Genomic DNA, 21,289 nt, shown 5'->3' on the forward strand with positions numbered 1-21,289 from the left:
ATGCATTTGGAACGATGTGTTATTTTCATATGAACCTGGTATAGGCATTTTAATTAGAGTGGATAAGTGTAATTTGTATTCAACTGTGAAATTTTATCATGTATATGATTCTTTCCGCTTTCAGAGCAGCCAAGAAATTACAAAAGTGTCTCCCTACCCACTGCAGCTATAAGCTTGAAATTATGTATCTGTTTCTAATGGTATTTAAGGTTCCAAGTCTGTCCTTATTTTAGATGGTGAAAATGTCCAGCTAAATATTGTAGGAATAGTGAAATTTGCCAGCATCCTGGAAATGTGATCAGTACCCAGTGTTTAAGGCAGTGGTTGATACAGCCTTTAAGGCAGTCAGCTATTTTCCTACCACTTATTTGACCCCATCGGGGAAAATAGTGCCCCGGGCCAAAGGACTTTCTGTTAGTTTATTTCATTCAAGTGCCTGCCCTCATCAGAGTCATCCTCTGCTCTGTAAACTTAAAGTCACTAATGGAAAAAAAAAAAAAAAAGATCTTTCATGTTAAATGGAGCATAAGGTAATAGCTTACCCACTTAGGATCAGATTTTTCCATGTTACATCAACATTTTTTTTGTCCGTCGGTGCATACATGCATATTATAAGCATTTCTTCTTCTCAGACCACTGACTTTCATGTAAAAATAAGTACTAAAAGGATTCTGGGCTTTCTTTCAAGAAGTCCGAAGCACGTAATCCTGTGAATCTCCAGGTCTGTGTTTCTGCTCAGCCATTTGGTGGATGGGTGATGCCGACTCAGACCACTGCAGTTGACAATGGACTTGCATTCACAGCCCTTCCAGAGGCCTCTGGAGTGAGGTGGGCACAGGGAAAGGGCCTGGCACTACAGCCGCCTTTCATCTGGTGAAATGTGCTTAAGTCTTCTGCAAGTTCCATTTCCAGAGAAGCCTAATTCCGCAGTTGCTAAAAGCAAGAGTACAGAGTGGGTGGCATCGGGCAGGGGCAGGGACAATCCCAATTCCCCAGAAGAAGGGACGAGAGCAACCCACTCCAAAACAATTTGGAGGAGGAGCTGTTTAATAGGTACAGAGTTTGGATTTGCAGAATGAAAAATTTCTGGAGACCTGTTTCCCAACACTATGAATATACTTAACACTGCTGAATTGTACACTTAAAAAGGATTAGATGATAAATTTTCCGATAAAAGAAAAGGCAAGCTGGAAAAAATAAAAGGGGAAGGAAGTGGTGGGCAGTCGTGGAGGAAGAATGCTGCAGTGAGGGGGGAGATCCCTTTGCTACGGGCTTGGGAGGCACAAAGGTAGACAAAGGTAGAATTAAAAGATAAAATGGGCAGAATAAAAAATATATATATATATACATAACTGAATCACTTTGATGTATACCTGAAACATTGTAAATCAACTATTCAATTAAAAAAAAAGATAAACAGGGCAGAAAGATATGAGGGAGGGAAGACAGAATTAGTAGGAAAAGAGCAATGGTTCCACTGAAAATAAGAAAAGTCAGTGAGAATCAGAGGGAATCAGACTAGATGAGAAAGAACATCAAATGAAACATAAAAACATAACAGAGGGGGGAAGATGCTTAAGGAGATCATGGGTGGGGAAGACAACAAAAAAAGATGACAATAACATGGGCCACAGAGCAAACATACGTACATTAGGCAAGAGAAGGGAAACAAGAGCAGTAAGGAGACGGGCATTTTAGAAATTGTAATGTGTCTAAATTTTATAGGTAAAAGGACCTCATGAGGAAATGCTAGTGGATTTTCAGGTGGGTGTGGGTTAAGTGCATTGCCTGGACTAGAACTTAAAGCTGGGCCCTATTTACAGTATTTATGTTAAGGGTTCCACGATCAAGTGCCCTGTACTTGGCAACAAGAAAAGTGTCAACAGAGAGTTAAGCTATACTTGACATATACGTTTATGTTATCAGCATCCTTTTGAAGAGTCAAGATCCTTTCAACATACAGGGATAGACTCTAATGGCAAACAGATCCCCAAATGGAAGTCTGAGTGGGTGCTAAAGTGTTCCCCACAGTTCTCGATTCAGAGCTTACTTTCCAAACACTAGTTATGAACACTCACCTGGCTGACATATGGGAATCTCCATCCTTCTGCCCGAGGCTGCTGATTCATCCCCTCCCTGGGCGTGGAGACCATGTATAGTGGGACCAGTGTGTACTCCCTTTCACCCTGCATCTCATGTCCAGAAAACTGAATAATATTCTATGATTATAAAGCTTTTCCTCAGTTTCTTAAACCTTCTACTATTATGCCTACTGAAGAAGTACATGCTAATTACTGGTTTCTCTTCACCTTCGTATACGTGTAGGTTTATCTTTTAAATTTGCTTAAATAGTACTGATGATAAGAAATACGTATCTTTTAATCATTGTTATAGGTCAGATGTTGAATTAAAGACAAAAGCATTTTGTTGATTTCTTTTTAATTTTCCAAACATGAAGAATAATTTGGCAACTTTATTATTTGAAAAATGTAGAATAAGTATCCCACTACAGGATATTGTGATACCTTTCAGATGGTGATTGTTATGAAATATTTTGTGTTCGATATTTTGTTCAATTATTTGTCTTGCTGGTAAATATGTATGTTTTTACACAACATATAATGAAAACAGTGACAAAAAGTGAATTTAAAACCTAGCATAACACGCTGAACAGTGTAAATATCTTTCTGAAATACTTTATTCCCAAGAAGAAAATTATCTCAGAAATAACCTACTTGTCACACTGTGAATAAGCAAGGGTATTTGCTATTTAATTAATGAAAGTGACACAAGGACAAACTGAATATTAATGCCACTTTTCACAGAATATGCGGGATGATAGAACTAGAGCTTATATTTATTTGTACTCTTAAAGGCTAATCAATAGTATTATAAATTAGTAAACTTTCACCCACATTATTCACATTTAAAGAGTTTTAAATTGCATAATAATGTGTTATTTCTAATACGAATCCTAAGATATCCAGCCTTTTACAAAAGTGTTGCTCTGACATCATAGTGTCTTCAGAAACTCTTATTGCTCAGGGCAGAAAATGATCCGGATAAACAGAAAGTAAATTGAGAAAAATAGAGAGGTACATGAAATTATGTATTTACTGCCCTGGTTTCTGACTTACAGTTTTATGACCTCTTCCAGGATTTCTCAACCTTGGCACCACTGACATTTCGATATGGATAAATCTTTGTTGTGGGGCTGGCCTGAGGATTTGGGGATGTCTGGCAGCATCCCTGGCCTCTTCTCATTAGATACCAGTAGCCCCCTTTCTTCCCCTGAGCCATGACAACCAAAAATGTCTCCGATGTTGCCAAATGTCTCCTGGGAGGGGGAGGTCATTATTGCCCCTGGTTGAGAACCACTAGTCTACTCTATATTCCAGTCTTTTAGAAAAAAGCTGATTTAGGCTAAGGAATGGTTTTGATTTTTTTTTTTTAATGTCACAGTTTTCATATCCATTTATTTCCCTAAGAAAAAAAAGCTTTCACTTAAAGGAGTTATTTTATACATCCCAATCTGAATCACAAGATACTTTGTATACTTATTTCAGAAACCTGGTAGTAATATAATTTGGGTATTGTGTATTCCTCATTTCGTCTCTAGATAAGTCAGAGACATGATATTATAGCTAGGGTCTAAAGAAGAAAATTATAAAAATGGATCAATTTGATTTTAGTTTCTAGGTACATTTTTCAAATAGACTAGATCATTTACAGATTTTCATACTTTACTGAAAATAAAGTAGTCCATCCAACGCATTTCCATTAAAATAAAAATATTTAATATTTATCATAAATCTTTATGAAAAGGATTCATAAAATTACAAGATTTGTGCTACAATTTCCTACTAATTCAATAGTATCAAGTATCAAAAATAAATTATTAATAATTGTATGTCTTTTTCAAATGAAAAAACATATTTTTGCTTTTTAAAATTGATGTGGAGAAGCCATGAAATTTCACCATGGAGCAATAAAGGCTGTTAAAAGGTAGTGAGTAAGAACCTGCTGTATAAAAAAAAAGTAAATAAAATTCAAAAAAAAAATTCAAAAAACAAGATTAGTTTTCAGAGGATTCCAGCTCCATAATTTAACTAAATAATCAAGATTAATGAACATTTCTTTGAGACTTTAGAGAAAAATCTGCCAATTTAGCAGCTTTTTCTTCTGAGATTGTTCACTGCATGTGCAACAATGTGATTTGATAGAAGACAACAGAACCAGAACAGAACAGAACCAGAAATAAAAATTCTATATAGTCTATTAGCATCTTATATAGAAAATCGGGGAGAAAAGGTGGTTTTTAAGTGGAGAACATTTGGTAACTAGAAATAAATGCGAAAATTGCTTACAGGTGTACAGTTTACATAACAGTATATTCATATATGTTACTTTTAAATTATTTTGCTGTAATTGATCATATATACCTATATGTAAATATAGGTATATGTGTATTTTTTTTCCTTAGACTTAAATACAGATTTACTATTTATTCTTATACCAATGGATACAAATTGTCTTTGGTGTTCCCAGACTTAAATGGGAAAAATGCAAACATCTTAATTTCTCTCACTTTTTCTGTATAGTATTTTTGAAATATACTTTCCAGCAAGTTTCACAGAATCTTAAAGAATTTTTCATTGGATATTACCTAAATTTGTCTAATTTTTCCAATATTTGAACATATTTTCACAAGTTGGGCAACTAAATAGTATAAATAGAAGAGAATGGGTTGCCTCATAATTAAGGATGTCATATCTGTGTTTTTAAAGTAACAACTTGGTCAGCAGATAATGTGCAAAATATTCTAGATGTACTATATTTACTGGCATGTGTCCTCTGACACTTCTGCTTACCCCGACCAATGTTGAGGAGAAAATGAACATCTTTGTCATGTTTTGTGATAAATTTCTACTCCCCCTACTCATGTCAGTGGGTGTTATATCAAACATCTGCTGAGGAACTTTTAAGAGTAAGGCAGAGGTTCAGCATCAAGACAGGAATTTTGAATTGAAAAGGACATTTTGCCTGGCTTCTTTTGATTTGTACTATCCGTGGAGTGCTACTGCTTACCATCCCAAATGTTAAGAATTGGGATGGGATTGGTGATTTGACAGTGCAAGAAAGTGACCTAAACTTTGAACCCTAATGGACTTTCTGCAAAAGATGTCAACATTTATTTGCAGTGGTTATTATGGAGGAACACAAATTATGTTAGTATTTCCGATCAAGGGTGAATTCATCGTAATGGCGTATTTGAAGTACTGGTGTACTGATAGTTATATGAGACATAACTTAATTAGATCATATGTTTTTTTCTAGAATTTTTATTAATTAGGAGGATTTCCAGTGTTATCCAGTTACTGGAAGAGGACAGATATCTTCTGTTTTTCTGGCTATTAGAAAGAGGTCTTCATATTTGCCCCTCGTTTTAAAACTGGGGAGAGAGGAGGCTCTTATGCAAGTAGATAGAGTTCTTGAAATTTCCCTCTTATTCAAAAGACAGTGACTTTAAACGCCCACATTTTTTAAATGGCAAAAATACGTTTTCTAAAATATGAGGTCAAAAAGCTGTTTAAAATATGTACCATCAATTTTCAGATTTTTTTCATTCTCTGACACCATAAAATTTATTAATCCTGAAACTTTGTAGATGTTGGAAGAATTAAATTGACACTTATCTATTTAAATGCAATTTTAACTTCAGAAGATCACTCTAAGAAATTTAGTTGATGTTACTTTTACATAGAAGTAACTCATGACTATTTTACTATGAGGGAGAGAGGTGCATTTCCATTAAAAAAATAATAAAAACATTTAAAGTTTATAACATAAATAATTGTTCAAATACAAAAAGAGGTACATGCAATTTTCCATTAGTTAAATGATTGCTGACTTAACTTACATTTTGTGACAAATAAGAGTAATTCAATTGAATTTTTAAAATATCTTCATACTTGTCTATTTGATGAGTTTTTTTCTTAATTATAAAGAAAAATAATCTTTGACTTCGCCTCTCTGCTTCTGTTGTTGAAGCTTCTTTGCTTTATTACAGTCCATGGAGTCTGGGAGGAGTGGTCTCCGTGGAGTTTGTGTTCATTCACGTGTGGTCGAGGCCAAAGAACAAGAACACGGTCGTGCACTCCGCCCCAGTATGGGGGAAGGCCGTGTGAAGGACCCGAGACTCATCATAAGCCTTGTAATATCGCTCTCTGCCCAGGTGAGCCTGTTCTGGATTTGGGGAACTTGGCATTTATGTCCCAGTGTATGGTCCCTAGGATACCTAGGAGATATTAAGAGTACAACCTTCATGCAGTCACACTGGAAAATGTGTCCTTTGCTTATTGATTCTTGCTTAAATAAAATTGGGTACCTTCCTTGCTTCTATCATATGTAATTGTGTATAATATTTCCTTGACTAAGTACCAATGAATGCTCACATTTATTGGATTTCTATAAATAGGTATATTAATGATTCACACTAAGATTTTATCTCTACTTGGATTTCCCTCCTGGAAAAATTATAAACCATCCCAAAGACCTGAATTGACTGTTGCATCCACATTGTAACTAGAGAGACCAGTGTGGAGGCAATCCTTCTGATGTTATTCTCTCACACTCACTCAGCTAAGGAGTGGGATGCACCCTTGACCACGTGTGAGCATGATAGACATTTGCTAGGAAATCAGACTTTCTAGATTCACTGCTAGATGCATAAAATGGTTAGATCATAAATGACATACAGTCTTTATGTGATTATGAAGACTGTATAGTCTGTTCTTAGAGTGTATTTATGTTATTTAAATTTTTTTTCCTTCAAACTATTTCAATTCTGTTTTAACGGACTTTGCTAATTCTACCCATTACTCCAGAGAGAAGTCTTCATAATGCTATTATTTAGGTTGCTGAAACATTCACACATAAAACAGATACCTACAAAATGAAAAAGACTGATCTCCACCTTGAAGGGGCTTGCAATTTATGAGAGAAAATAAAAACAAGCAAATGATAGAATCTCCCCAGGAAAAGCAAAGGCACTTCTAGAGGAAGACACAGACAGGAGTGGCAAGTGGCAGAGGCTAACAAAAATGACAATGGGACCATTATAAATAAGCATCATCTTCTCTTTGGGAGAGTTTCTCACCTGTCCATGCAGTCACGTGTTCTACATGCAAGCAACAGAGCTGGGATGCCAGTAGTGAGCTCCAGACACATTATTCAACTCACACTGAGTCCCATTTGCCCTCTAAATTCCCCAAGTTAATATCCTATATCATAAGGCAGTAATTCAAAGTTCTTCTGGAAATTTTAAGAATCTAAAACATCTGAAGACTGAAAAACATCCAAAAATGTAGAGAAGCAACTGTCATCTAACAAGCTTAATTGTTCTCTTTTACTGGCTTGCTACACTTAGGAATATACATATAAATATGTAGTAGTTGTATTGAGTAATATCATCACTTTTAGAATGTTATGAATTCTACAAATAGTGAATAAACTCATATGATTCAGTATTCAGGTATTATGAATATTGGGGAGTCAATAATCATGATTCCTTATTTGCAAATCACTCCCAGAAAATCTATTTATGATCTGTCTTATGTCTATCTCTCTGTAAACATACAGATAGGCACACAGACACACACATATATATTTATGCTCTGCCTTTTTTCCAAAGATTTGAGTAAATTTATACAAATTTTAGAATTTTTTTTAACTGCTGAGCTGTGATATTTATGGGGAGTCAGAGCTCACTCTTATTTTTCTGTGGAGTGTGAAAAAATAGATAACACTGGGAAATAAAAAATTATAGCTAACTATAGATTCTCTTTTAATATATTAGTTTCTAATTAATTCTTTTACCTCAGTTGATCCCCATAAGTACAAAGATAAAATGGCACTGATCAGTAAAATGTTATCAACCAGGTTTTTCATAGTCCACTTTCCATGAATTTTCTCTAGCAGGAAAAAGCTTGGATGAGTACACAGAGATGCTGAGTTGTTACAATTTAGATAAGAAAACTCATTTTTCTAAGTTGATGTAGTTTTTGCTTTATCACTCAAGTAGTAACCATGTGTGTTTTACCTGTATTATACCATCACTGGAGCCACTCTAAGACCCTTAAATTTGGTTGGCTTTCTTTTGTTAGGTCTTTAATTTTGGGGAGTTATGATTATACTAATTGTAAATCTGGCCTAGCTCATATTTTCTCATAAAGTGAGCATTATGGATCTATCTTGAATACTTAATAAATGTGTTGTTTCTGACTTCTGTTATTTCCATTCTTGGATTTAGTTACATCATAAAGGATAAAATTCTTACCATATTTTATCCCAATTTCCTTACTATCTGAAAGGGAATTCTTATAGCTATGATTTAAAAAATATATATTTTTATACTCTGCTCAACATTTTGGCATTATGTTTTTAAATTATATAAGATATGTTTGGTACAAATATTTCAAATTCTTCCTAGATATTAGAAGAATTAGAACTAATTTCTTATAGCTAATCTCAGGCACCTTCACTGAATATAAAGCATTATTAAGTATCAACTAGATGTAAGACACTACTGAGAAGAATATATAGTCCTTGATCTCAAGAAATTTGTAATATCTTCTAAGGATTTAGAAATAAGCATGTGAAAAATTGAATGCAATTCTGAAAAACACATACAAACACTCTAGTCTCAATGAGAGGTGGTAATTTGAATATTAAGTGGTTTCAACCTCCTTTTCTTGTAGCCATCCTACCTGAGATCCCTAAGACAACCTCTTAAGGGAAAACCTTTAATGGGAAAAGTGTCAGTGATGAAGAAGTGGGCCAAGACCCACACTTGGTTTTCTTTGGTTAGGCACATTGAGAAGTGAAGAACAGAAGAGAGCAGAGGAAACATTCAAAACAACAAACTGGGTCTCTGCTCACCACCTTTGCAAGATTTGACCATGCAGGTTGTGGTCATGGGCAGTGACGTTTTAATGTGGGATCATGTTAGAGCAGCGTCCCAGCTTCCTGCTCTTAGGAAGCACATATCACCCCCATAATGAAGTGGATACTGTGTAGAGATGATGAATATTGCTCACATCAAATAATGAAATGGTTCTATTTATGCAAATTTTGATGTCTACTGCTAAGTAGATGGCATCCAATTTTTTTTTCTTACATCTTTATTGGAGTATAATTGCTTGACAATGGTGTGTTAGTTTCTGCTTTATAACAAAGTGAATCAGTTATATATATACATATGTTCCCATATGTCTTCCCTCTTGCGTCTCCCTCCCTCCCACCTTCCCTATCCCACCCCTCCAGGCGGTCACAAAGCACTGAGCTGATCTCCCTGTGCTATGCGGCTGCTTCCCACTAGCTACCTACCTTACGTTTGGTAGTGTATATATGTCCATGCCTCTCTCTCGCTTTGTCACAGCTTACCCTTCCCCCTCCCCATATCCTCAAGTCCATTCTCTAGTAGGTCTGTGTCTTTATTCCTGTCTTACCCCCAGGTTGTTCATGACATTTTAGTTTTCTTAAATTCCATATATATGTGTTAGCATATGGTATTTGTCTTTCTCTTTCTGACTTACTTCACTCTGTATGACAGACTCTTGGTCTATCCACCTCATTACAAATAGCTCAATTTCGTTTCTTTTTATGGCTGAGTAATATTCCATTGTATATATGTGCCACATCTTCTTTACTCATTCATCCGATGATGGACCCTTAGGTTGTTTCCATCTCTGGGCTATTGTAAATACAGCTGCAATGAACATTTTGGTACATGACTCTTTTTGAATTATGGTTTTCTCAGGATATGTGCCCAGTAGTGGGATTGCTGGGTCATATGGTAGTTCTATTTGTAGTTTTTTAAGGAACCTCCATACTGTTCTCCACAGTGGCTGTATCAATTTACATTTCCACCAGCAGTGCAAGAGGGTTCCTTTTTCTCCACACCCGCTCCAGCATTTATTGTTTCTAGATTTTTTGATGATGGCCATTCTGACTGGTGTGAGATGATATCTCATTGTAGTTTTGATTTGCATTTCTCTAATGATTAATGATGTTGAGCATTCTTTCATGTGTTTGTTGGCAATCTGTATATTTTCTTTGGAGAAATGTCTATTTAGGTCTTCTGCCCATTTTTGGACAGGGTTGTTTGTTTTTTGGTTATTGAGCTGCATATAAATTTGGAGATTAATCCTTTGTCAGTTGCTTCATTTGAAAATATTTTTTTTTCCATTCTGAGGGTTGTCTTTTGGTCTTGTTTATGGTTTCCTTTGCTGCACAAAAGCTTTGAAGTTTCACTAGATCCCATTTGTGTATTTTTGTTTTTATTTCCATTTCTCTAGGAGGTGGGTCAAAAAGGATCTCGGTGTGATTTATTTCATAGAGTGTTCTGCCTATGTTTTCCTCTAAGAGTTTTATACTTTCTGGCCTTACATTTAGGTCTTTAATCCATTGTGAGCTTACTTTTGTGTATGGTGTTAGGGAGTGTTCTAATCTTATACTTTTACATGTACCTGTCCAGTTTTCCCAGCACCACTTATTGAAGAGGCTGTCCTTTCTCCACTGTACATTCCTGCCTCCTTTATCAAAGATAAGGTGACCATATGTGTGTGGATTTATCTCTGAGCTTTCTACCCTGTTCCATTGATCTATCTTTCTGTTTTTGTGCCAGTACCATAATGTCTTGATTACTGTAGCTTTGTAGTATAGTCTGAAGTCAGGGAGCCTGATTCCTCCAGCTCCATTATTCGGTCACAAGTTTGCTTTGGCTATTAGGGTTCTTTTGTGTTTCCATACAAATTGTGAAATTTTTTGTTCTAGTTCTGTGAAAAATGCCAGTGGCAGTTTGATAGGGATTGCATTGAATCTGTAGATTGCTTTGGGTAGTAGACTCATTTTCACAATGTTGATTCTTCCAATCAAAGAACATGGTATATCTCTCCATCTATTTGTATCATCTTTAATTTCTTTCATCAATGTCTTATAATTTTCTGCATAGGTCTTTTTTCTCCTTAGGTAGGTTTATTCCTAGATATTTTATTCTTTTTGTTGCAATGGTAAATGGGAGTGTTTTCTTGATTTCACTTTCAGGTTTTTCATTATTAGTGTACAGGAATGCAAGAGATTTCTGTGTGTTAATTTTGTATCCTGCTACTTTACAAAATTCATTGATTATCTATAGTAGTTTTCTGGTAACATCTTTAGGATTCTCTATGTATAGTATCATGTCATCTGCAAACAGTGACAGCTTTACTTCTTCTTTTCCGATTTGGCTTCCTGTGATTTCTTTTTCTTCTCTGATTGCTGTGGATAAAACTTCCAAACCTATGTTGAATAAGAGTGGTGAGAGTGGACAACCTTGTCTTGTTCCTGATCTTAGTGGAAACGCTTTCAGTTTTTCACCATTGAGGACGATGCTGGCTGTGGGTTTGTCATATATGGCCTTTATTATGTTGAGGAAAGTTCCCTCTATGCCTACTTTCTGCAGGGTTTTTATCCTAAATGGTGTTGAATTTTGTTGAAAGCTTTCTCTGCATCTATTGAGATAATCATATGGTTTTTCTCCTTCAATTTGTTAATATGGTGTATCATGTTGATTGATTTGCATATATTGAAGAATCCTTGCATTCCTGGAATAAACCCCACTTGGTCATGGTGTATGATCCATTTACTTTGCTGTTGGATTCTGTTTGCTAGTATTTTGTTGAGGATTTTTGCATCTATGTTCATTAGTGATATTGGCCTGTAGTTTTCTTTCTTTGTGACATCCTTGTCTGGTTTTGGTATCAAGGTGATGGTGGCTCGTAGAATGTGTTTGGGAGTGTTCCTCCCTCTGCTATATTTTGGAAGAGTTTGAGAAGGATAGGTCTTAGCTCTTCTGTAAATGTTTGATAGAATTCGCCTGTGAAGCCATCTGGTCCTGGGCTTTTGTTTGTTGGAAGATTTTTAATCTCAGTTTCAAGTTCAATGCTTGTGATTGATCTGCTCATATTTTCTATTTCTTCCTGATTCAGTCTTGGCAGGTTGTGCATTTCTAAGAATTTGTCCATTTCTTCCAGGTTGTCCATTTCATTGGCCTAGAGTTGCTTGTAGTAATCTCTCATGATCTTTTGTATTTCTGCAGTGTCAGTTGTTACTTCTTTTTCAATTCTAATTCTATTGATTTGAGTCTTCTTCCTCTTTTTCTTGATGAGTCTGGCTAATGGTTTATCAATTTTGTTTATCTTCTCAAAGAACCAGCCTTTAGTTTTATTGATCTTTGCTATCGTTTCCTTCATTTCTGTTTCATTTATTTCTGATCTGATTATTATGATTTCTTTACTTCTGTTATCTTTGGGTTTTTTTTGTTCTTCTTTCTCTAATTGCTTTAGGTGCAAGGTTAGGTTGTTTATTCGAGATGTTTCCTGTTTCTTAAAGTAGGATTGTGTTGCTATAAACTTCCCTCCTAGAACTTCTTTTGCTGCATCCCATAGATTTTGGGTTGTCGTGTCTCCATTGTCATTTGTTTCCAGGTATTTTTTTATTTCCTCTTTGATTTCTTCAGTGATCACTTCGTTATTATGTAGTGTATTGTTTAGCCTCCATGTGTTTGTATTTTTTACGGGTCTTTTCCTGTAATTGATATCTAGTCTCATAGCATTGTGTTCGGAAAAGATACTTGATACAATTTCAATTTTCTTAAATTTACCAAGGCTAGATTTGTGACCCAAGATATGATCTATCCTGGAGAATGTTCCATGAGCACTTGAGAAAAATGTGTATTCTGCTGTTTTTGGATGGAATATCCTATAAATATAAATTAAGTCCATCTTGTTTAATATATCATTTAAAGCTTGTGTTTCCTTATTTATTTTCATTTTGGATGATCTGTCCATTGGTGAAAGTGTGTTGTTAAAGTCCCCTACTAAGAATGTGTTACTGTCGATTTCCCCTTTTATGGCTGTTAATATTTGCCTTATGTATTGAGGTGCTCCTATGTTGGGTGCATAAATATTTACAATTGTTATATCTTCTTCTTGGATCGATCCCTTGATCATTATGTAGTGTCCTTCTTTGTCTCTTCTAATAGTCTTTATTTTAAAGTCTATTTTGTCTGATATGATAATTGCTACTCCAGCTTTCTTTTACTTTCCATTTGCATGAAATATCTTTTTCCATCCCCTTACTTTCAGTCTGTATGTGTCTCTAGGTCTGAAGTGGGTCTCTTGTAGACAGCAAATATATGGGTCTTGTTTTTGTATCCATTCAGCCAATCTGTGTTTTTTGGTGGGAGCATATAGTCCATTTACATTTAAGGTAATTATCGATATGTATGTTCCTATTCCCATTTTCTTAATTGTTTTGGGTTCATTATTGTAGGTCTTTTCCTTTTCTTGTGTTTCTTGCCTAGAGAAGTTCCTTTAGCAGTTGTTGTAAAGTTGGTTTGGTGGTGCTGAACTCTCTCAGCTTTTGTTTGTCTGTAAAGATTTTAATTTCTCCATCAAATCTGAATGAGATCCTTGCTGGGTAGAGTAATCTTGGTTGTAGGTTTTTCTCCTTCATCACTTTAAATATGTCCTGCCACTCCCTTCTGGCTTGCAGAGTTTCTGCTGAAAGATCAGCTGGTAACCTTATGGGGATTCCCTTGTGTGTTATTTGTTGTTTTTCCCTTGCTGCTTTTAATATGTTTTCTTTGTATTTAATTTTTGACAGTTTGATTAATATGTGTCTTGGCGTATTTCTCCTTGGATTTATCCTGTATGGGACTCTCTGTGCTTCCTGGACTTGATTAACTATTTCCTTTCCCATATTAGGGAAGTTTTCAACTATAATCTCTTCAAATATTTTCTCAGTCCCTTTCTTTTTCTCTTCTTCTTCTGGAACCCCTATAATTTGAATGTTGGTGCGTTTAATGTTGTCCCAGAGGTCTCTGAGACTGTCCTCAGTTCTTTTCATTTTTTTTCTTTATACTGCTCTGCAGTTGTTATTTCCACTATTTTATCTTCCAGGTCACTTATCCATTCTTCTGCCTCAGTTATTCTGCTACTGATCCCATCTAGAGTATTTTTAATTTTATTTATTGTGTTGTTCATCGTTTTTTTTTCCTCTTTAGTTCTTCTAGGTCCTTGTTAACTGTTTCTTGCATTTTGTCTATTCTAATTCCAAGATTTTGGCTCATCTTTACTATCATTATTCTGAATTCTTTTTCAGGTAGACTGCCTATTTCCTCTTCATTTGTTACGTCTGGTGGGTTTTTAATCTTGCTCCTTCATCTGCTGTGTGTTTTTCTGTCTTCTCATTTTGCTTATCTTACTGTGTTTGGGGTCTCGTTTTTGTAGGCTGCAGGTTCGTAGTTCCTATTGTTTTTGGTGTCTGTCCCCAGTGACTAAGGTTGGTTCAGTGGGTTTTGTAGGCTTCCTGGTGCAGGGTACTAGTGCCTGTGTTCTGGTGGATGAGGCTGGATCTTGTCTTTCTGGTGGGCAGGTCAACGTCTGGTGTTGTGTTTTGGGTGGCTGTGGACTTATTATGATTTTAGGCAGCCTTTCTGCTAATGGGTGGGGTTGTGTTCCTGTCTTGCTAGTTGCTTGGCATAGGATGTTCAGCACTTTAGCTTGCTGGTCTTTGAGTGAAGCTGGGTGCTGGTGTTGAGATGGAGATCTCTGGGAGATTTTCGCCATTTGATATTATGTGGAGCTGGGAGGTCTCTTGTGGACCAGTGTCCTGAAGTTGGCTCTCCCACCTCAGAGGCACAGCACTGACTCCTGGCTGCAGCACCAATAGCCTTTCATCCACAGGGCTCAGAATAAAAGGGAGAAAAAGTAGAAAGAAAGAATTAGTAGAAGTAGAAAGAAAGATAGAAAGGAAGAAGGAAAGAAAGAAAGGAGCGAGGGAGGGAGGAAGGAAGGAAGGAGGGAAGGAAAGAAAAAAAGAAAGAAGATAAAGTAAAATTAAATAAAGATAAAATATAATAAAATTATTAAAATAAAAAATAATTATTAAGAAAAAAATTAAAAAAAAAAATAACGGACAGCTAGAACCCTGGGACAAATAGTGGAAGCAAAGCTATACAGACAAAATCTCACACAGAAGCATACACATACACACTCACAAAAAGAGGAAAAGGAGAAAAACTCATAAATCTTGCTCTCAAAGTCCCCCTCCTTAATTTGGGATGATTTGTTGTCTATTCATGTATTCCACAGATGCAGGGTACATCAAGTTGGTTGTGGAGCTTTAATCCGCTGCTTCTGAGGCTGCTGGGAGAGATTTCCCTTTCTCTTCTTTGTTCGCACAGCTCCCGGGGTTCAGCTTTGGATTTGGCCCCGCCTCTGTGTGTAGGTCGCCGGAGGGCATCTGTTCTTCGCTCAGACAGGACGGGGTTAAAGGATCCGCTATCGGGTCTCCGGCTCACTCAGGCCGGGGGGAAGGGAGGGGCACGGATTTCGGGGCGGGCCTGTGGCGGCAGAGGCCAGCGTGACGTTGCACCAGCCTGAGGCGCCCAGTGCGTTCTCCCGGGGAAGTTGTCCCTGGATCCCGGGAACCTGGCAGTGGCGGGCTGCACAGCCTCCCCAGAAGGGGGGGGTGGATAGTGACCTGTGCTCGCACACAGGCTTCTTGGTGGCAGCAGCAGCAGCCTTAGCATCTCATGCACGTCTCTGGGGTCCGCGCTTTTAGCCGCGGCTCGTGCCCATCTCTGGAGCTCCTTTAAGCAGCGCTCTTAATCCCTTCTCCTCGTGCACCAGGAAACAAAGAGGGAAGAAAAAGTCACTTGCCTCTTCGGCAGGTCCAGACGTTTTCCTGGACTCCCTCCCGGCCAGCCGTGGTGCACTAACCCCCTGCAGGCTGTGTTCATGCTGCCAACCCCAGTCCTCTCCCTGCGCTGCGACCAAAGCCCGAGCCTCAGCTCCCAGCCCCGCCCGCCCCGGCGGGTGAGCAGACAAGCCCCTCGGGCTGGTGAGTGCCGGTCGGCACCGATCCTCTGTGCGGGAATCTCTCTGCTTTGCCCTCCGCACCCCTGTGGCTGTGCTGTCCTCTGTGGCTGCGCTCTCTTCCACGGCTCCGAAGCTTCCCCCCTCCGCCACCCGCAGTCTCTGCCCGCGAAGGGGCTTCCTAGTGTGTGGAAACCTTTCCTCCTTCATGGCTCCCTCCCACTGGTGCAGGTCCCATCCCTATTCTTTTGTCTCTGTTTTTCCTTTTTTCTTTTCCCTACCCAGGTACGTGGGGAGTCTTGCCTTTGGGGAGGTCTGAGGTCTTCTGCCAGCGTTCAGTAAGTTTTCTGCAGGAGTTGTTACACGTGTAGATGTATTTCTGGTGTATCTGTGGGGAGAAGGTGATCTGCGCGTCTTACTCTTCCACCATCTTTCCGGAAGCCTGAGATGGCATCCTATTTTTATCTGATACTTTCCTTAGTCAGTGTCCAACTTTCTCCCAACTTCTTTATCGATGAAAGTAAACCACTTACCTGAGATCCATATAAGGAGAGAAGAAAGGAAGGAAAGGGTAGATCTGATCTGATATTTCCTAGTTTGGGTTACTAGTTACCGACTTGTGCACTGTGTCTGAGAACAGTGATTGATGTTGGTTGGGGGGAGGTGGGCCAGAGGTATACAGAACAACGAAAGGATTTCACTGCGATTCATTCACTGGCTCATAAACGTGATGTAACTTCGTTTTCCTCCTCTTCTCATCTGTAGTAATAATTACGTGTGGTACTATGGAAGGATGTGTGTATGTATGTGTGTGTTCAGGGGTCTTTGGGGTATGTTTCTCTTATCACCAAACTCAGAACTTCTGGCAGTCCAACCTATGTTTTCTGTTTTCTCTGAATTTTCATGGCAGTCACTAATTGAGCATCAAGTTCATAATTGATATATTTGAGGACAAGGAAATGCTCTTTTATTTCCTGTTTATCTCTCCATGCATCTTTGTACCTGGTGGTATGCGATAGATGACTATTGATTGGATTTTCTTGACATGTACGAATTTTTAATACTCATCCAAATTTTTCTAGGACATTTTCTGTGCCTACTTAATAATACATTAATGTGTTATAGGGGAAAGATCTTGGACTTTTGCAAGAGAACACATATTTAAATTTAGATATCATCTTTTCATATCTGTGTTGCCCCTCTGATCCTTAGTTTCTTCAGCTGTACAATGAGGACAATATAGTAATACCCTCTTCATGAGAAGACCATGGTAGGTAGCAAACTAGGAAACACTCTCTAATACTAGTATTATTATCATGTCAGTGTCTCCAGTGAGAGTCCATCAGGATGACACTTGTAGTTGAACAAGTTGGGTTTGTTACTCTTGGCAGTGAGGGGAAATCAACATAGGAAATTGCAGGGCATCTTAGTAAGGGGGTGTTAGGAAAGACTTATCAAGGGTTTGGGCTTGTGTTGGGTGATTTCACAGAAGGTTTAAAAAAGTGGGGCTTTGCTCCAGATTTGATGGTGTCAGGGAAGGGGGACAATGCTATGATTGGGTATCTTAGTAAATTATCTAGAACGAGGGAAGACCAGATGCAGTTGGTGAAGAAGTGAGTCCCTCATCTTAGCTGAGAGAGGAGAATGTTTGGAATATTGTGGGTTCCCTGGGGACCTTGTCTTTGTCTATGAAGTGACCTTGTTTTACCTCATTTTTATCACAGTCTCAGAGTGACCCTGTCTGGTTATTAATGTGTTTTCTGATGATTTTAGGTCCAACAGGGGATAACACAGCCTCGCTGTGACACCAAGCAAGTAGCCAACAGTACTGAGGTCTGGCTAAGTGTCAGACCTGAACCTGGGTGTCACCTTGGTGGTCATTCCTCCTCCAGGGTGATTTGATCACTTTAGATGCTTCCGTTTTAAATGATTTTGATTTTGATTAATATTCAGCTGGAGAAAACTCACAGAAATATGGTATGTTTGCATTTTCTAGGTAGGCCCTCCATTAAAATTATATAATGTATATCCGCAAAATAAAATTGATATTGTCTTTTCCAAAATTAAATAATTTTGGGAAAATGAAAGCTTAAGTTTTTAGTTCAAAGCCTCAAGCTCTATGGTAATTTTCTTTGTAGTATTTTACTTCATAGTAATAATTTTTTTTCCCTCTGTCAGTAGCTGAAGACTGGAAGAACCAATGAATTAAGTTTGGCCCTCTTTGTTTCAGTTTTGACAATTCTCTTTCTGATATATATTTATGAAGTAGCGTACAAGTAATATAGAGGATAGGTAGGGATAAATAAGTGAGTGACAGATTGAAGACTGACATAAAGAACTATTGACAAGTTTTCATTTATATATGGGGCTATGTTTAAATGAATATAATTATATGATTCAGTGTTCTGGAGTTCACAAGACATGGATTAAGGTTTAGTCCCAATCCTTAATTTTATTTATTTACTTATTTACTTATGTATTATGTATTTACTTTCCAATCCTTAATTTTAAATATTTACTTGGACAACTTCTTCCTCTTTTCTATTCCTCACTTCTTTCATTTTTAAAATAGAGCTGGTATTCATTACCCTTCTATATCATAGGAATGTTATGTGATTAAAATTAGGTGGAAGAATCTTGAAAACTACAAAACAATATGAAGTCAAGGATCATGACTTATATGGGAATATTACTTTAAAAGCAAGGGATTTGGTGAAGTAAACTCAGGATATTATGATAGTTTTTGAGCTTTATTTCTTATGGATAGCCTTCATCAGACACTCAAAGGGATTCTTTGGCTAGGATTGTTCTAGGGAGAAGTAGCTGCGTAAGGGCCCATTTCAGTCTGTGGGGCCGAGCAGTCCTGCATTTGAGAAATTCATTCCTGAGAATCCAGAACCGTTCCAGACAGATCCCATTAGGTTGTAGTTTCCAGATATATTTTCAGACTCATAAACTCTAAGGAGAAGGAAAGAACCACCCAACGATAGGTCCTGAGGAACACAGCTGGAACCTAATATCTGTTACCTAGAGCAAGAGGCTTTGGTCTCCTGTGGTTCTAGTATTTTGATCCTTCAGCATTTGTGAGAGGGTGACCTCCCCACAGTCCCTCTGCAGGGAGCATTCCTGTGAGGACAGAGAGGGAACATCCTGAGCCTTTGCCCTACCCTGGTTCAGAGGTCCCTGATTGTCTCAAAATGAGGGTGTTATAATTTAAAACACAAATGCTGGCTCGTTAACCTGGTCTTTAATTAAAATTTGCATTTCATCATCTTAACCTTCTAGTCTATTATGTGGCAATTGTATTCATTTTGTGTCATTTCAGATTTTCAGCATTATTCTGGTGATCTTTCAGTGCTTAGCTTATGAGAGTTTTAAAAATTTGTGTCTTTCTTAATCCTGGCTTGCTCTCTTTTACTATGTAATATTTTTCTCATTCAAACTTTGTCTTAATTTACTTACCAACCTTTCTTTTTTTAATCTTCTTAGCCCTTACCACTATAGATTGCCTCTATTCTTAATTCTAATTTTTAAACATGATATTTCATTTTGATTTTCCTCTTTTGTCATTTATTTTAAAATGGCAAATAGGAAACATAGGTTTTTGCTCTTCAGCATATGGCTCTTCTGCATTTCAGTCTTGTATCCCAGAGGAGTCTTTCCCATCCCCTGGGTAACTCCCAATTCAGTAAAAACCAGAGCCAAATCAGATAGCCTAAATCAGATAGCCTCAAAGGGGCCAGAACTCTTCTCCCCCGATTCCTCCCTGCAGGTAACTTCATCAGTCATCAGCAATCAACCCAGAACAGTTGTTGAAATGATGGTTTTAGTGTTCAAAATATTCATGACTTTACCTTGTGGTTATTGTTATCCAACCTATACTATAGTGTCACCAGTTATTGGTCAAGATGAGAAAATAGACTGAAACATAGTATTTTCATTAAAATGTATGAAAGTCACAGGGAACTATATTCAATATCCTTGGTTAAACAAGAATGGAAAAGAATATAGAAACAAATATATATATATATATATATATATATATATATGTGTGTGTGTGTGTGTATGTGTGTGTGTGTGTGTGTGTGTGTGTGTGTGTGTATAACTGAATCACTTTGCTATACAGAAGAAATTAACACAACATTGTAAATCAACTATAAATTTTTTTTTAAAATAATAAAATACGATAAAATGTATCATAGGAATTGCTCCCTGCACATCGGAGACAGGATTTTCTTCCTGGTGAACACAATTGCAGAAGGAAGTTTCTTTAACACAGAAAACCCCAGGAATCTAATGTTTTAGCCATTGCAATTTTAATTCTTCTGGGTCCAGAAAGTCTGGTCATGTGTCACATTGCTGTAAAAAAACTTTGTGTCCCCAGAGTGACACTGTTGTGTAAGGAAGCACGTTACGTGAAGGTAGGACTGGCTGATCTCAGCATCCTCCCAGCTTCAAAATACAGCCTCGCATTCTCTATTCTTAGTCACCTTTTGTGGGATGGTTCGTTAAGAAATAGGCATTTGGAGTTTTTAAATTGAAAAATAGCACTGGAAAAATCCAAATGCAAATGCTTATGATGGAAATGAAAAGAAAGTAAAAAGCCTAAGACAGTTCTGATTCTTAACCTGTCTGCCTATCATGGAAGAAATTATGTCCTCTAATGCAATGTTTACCAAATGGTGTCCCATGAAAAGGAAAAAAAAAGGGAAAGAGGGGAGGGAGGATTTATTTTTAAATAAATTTGGGAGCTACAGCTTTAAACAAAGTCTATTCAGAGTAAGACTCCCTGCATTAGGTCTATAACGGCATCACAAATTCAACACGTTCCAAATAGACATTCTTATTTCAGGACTATGTACCCGCGGACCTGTTTGAAACCTACTCTAACCCAGTTCAGTAAAAGGTTCTACCATTTACCCATGTCTGGCCTACACTCTAGTCCCCAATGTCTCCCATACCCATTCTTGTCTCTGTGCAATCCAATCTACACACAACCGCAAAATGAAGGGTTAAAATGTCACATCTCTTCCCTACTTTAAAGTCCTCTCGTGGTGCCTCACCTTGTTGGCCCCATGCCTGCCGGGCCCTCCAGGATCGGACTTCTGCTCACCCTCCAAACCCACCTCCTGCCGCGTCCCCCTCTTCATGAGCCCCACGAGCCCCAGGCTTGTCTCTGTCCCTGAATACACAAAGCTTTCTAGACCTCAAGACCTCACTTGGGTAGAGCCTTCCACAGAGCCTTATGTTTCTGGCTTCTTCTAGTGTTGGGGACTAAGCTCTCCTGTGGTCACACTGCTTTCAGAACACTTCCAGCTGTGACTCTCTTGTTCACTCATTTGTTTACTTGTTTATCATCATCTGTC

General features: G+C 37.7%; 1 protein-coding gene across 1 annotated transcript in view; it reads left to right on the top strand.

The window, feature by feature from the left end:
• ADGRB3 (adhesion G protein-coupled receptor B3) overlaps nt 1-21,289 on the top strand; it is a 797,924-nt gene that overhangs the window by 309,955 nt on the left and 466,680 nt on the right. The window contains exon 4 of the mRNA XM_019929178.3: nt 6,071-6,235. Coding sequence (XP_019784737.1) covers nt 6,071-6,235 — 165 coding nt within the window. The remainder of the gene's footprint in view (nt 1-6,070; nt 6,236-21,289) is intronic.

Source organism: Tursiops truncatus, chromosome 12 (assembly GCF_011762595.2).
Source record: "Tursiops truncatus isolate mTurTru1 chromosome 12, mTurTru1.mat.Y, whole genome shotgun sequence".
Taxonomy (NCBI): domain Eukaryota; kingdom Metazoa; phylum Chordata; class Mammalia; order Artiodactyla; family Delphinidae; genus Tursiops; species Tursiops truncatus.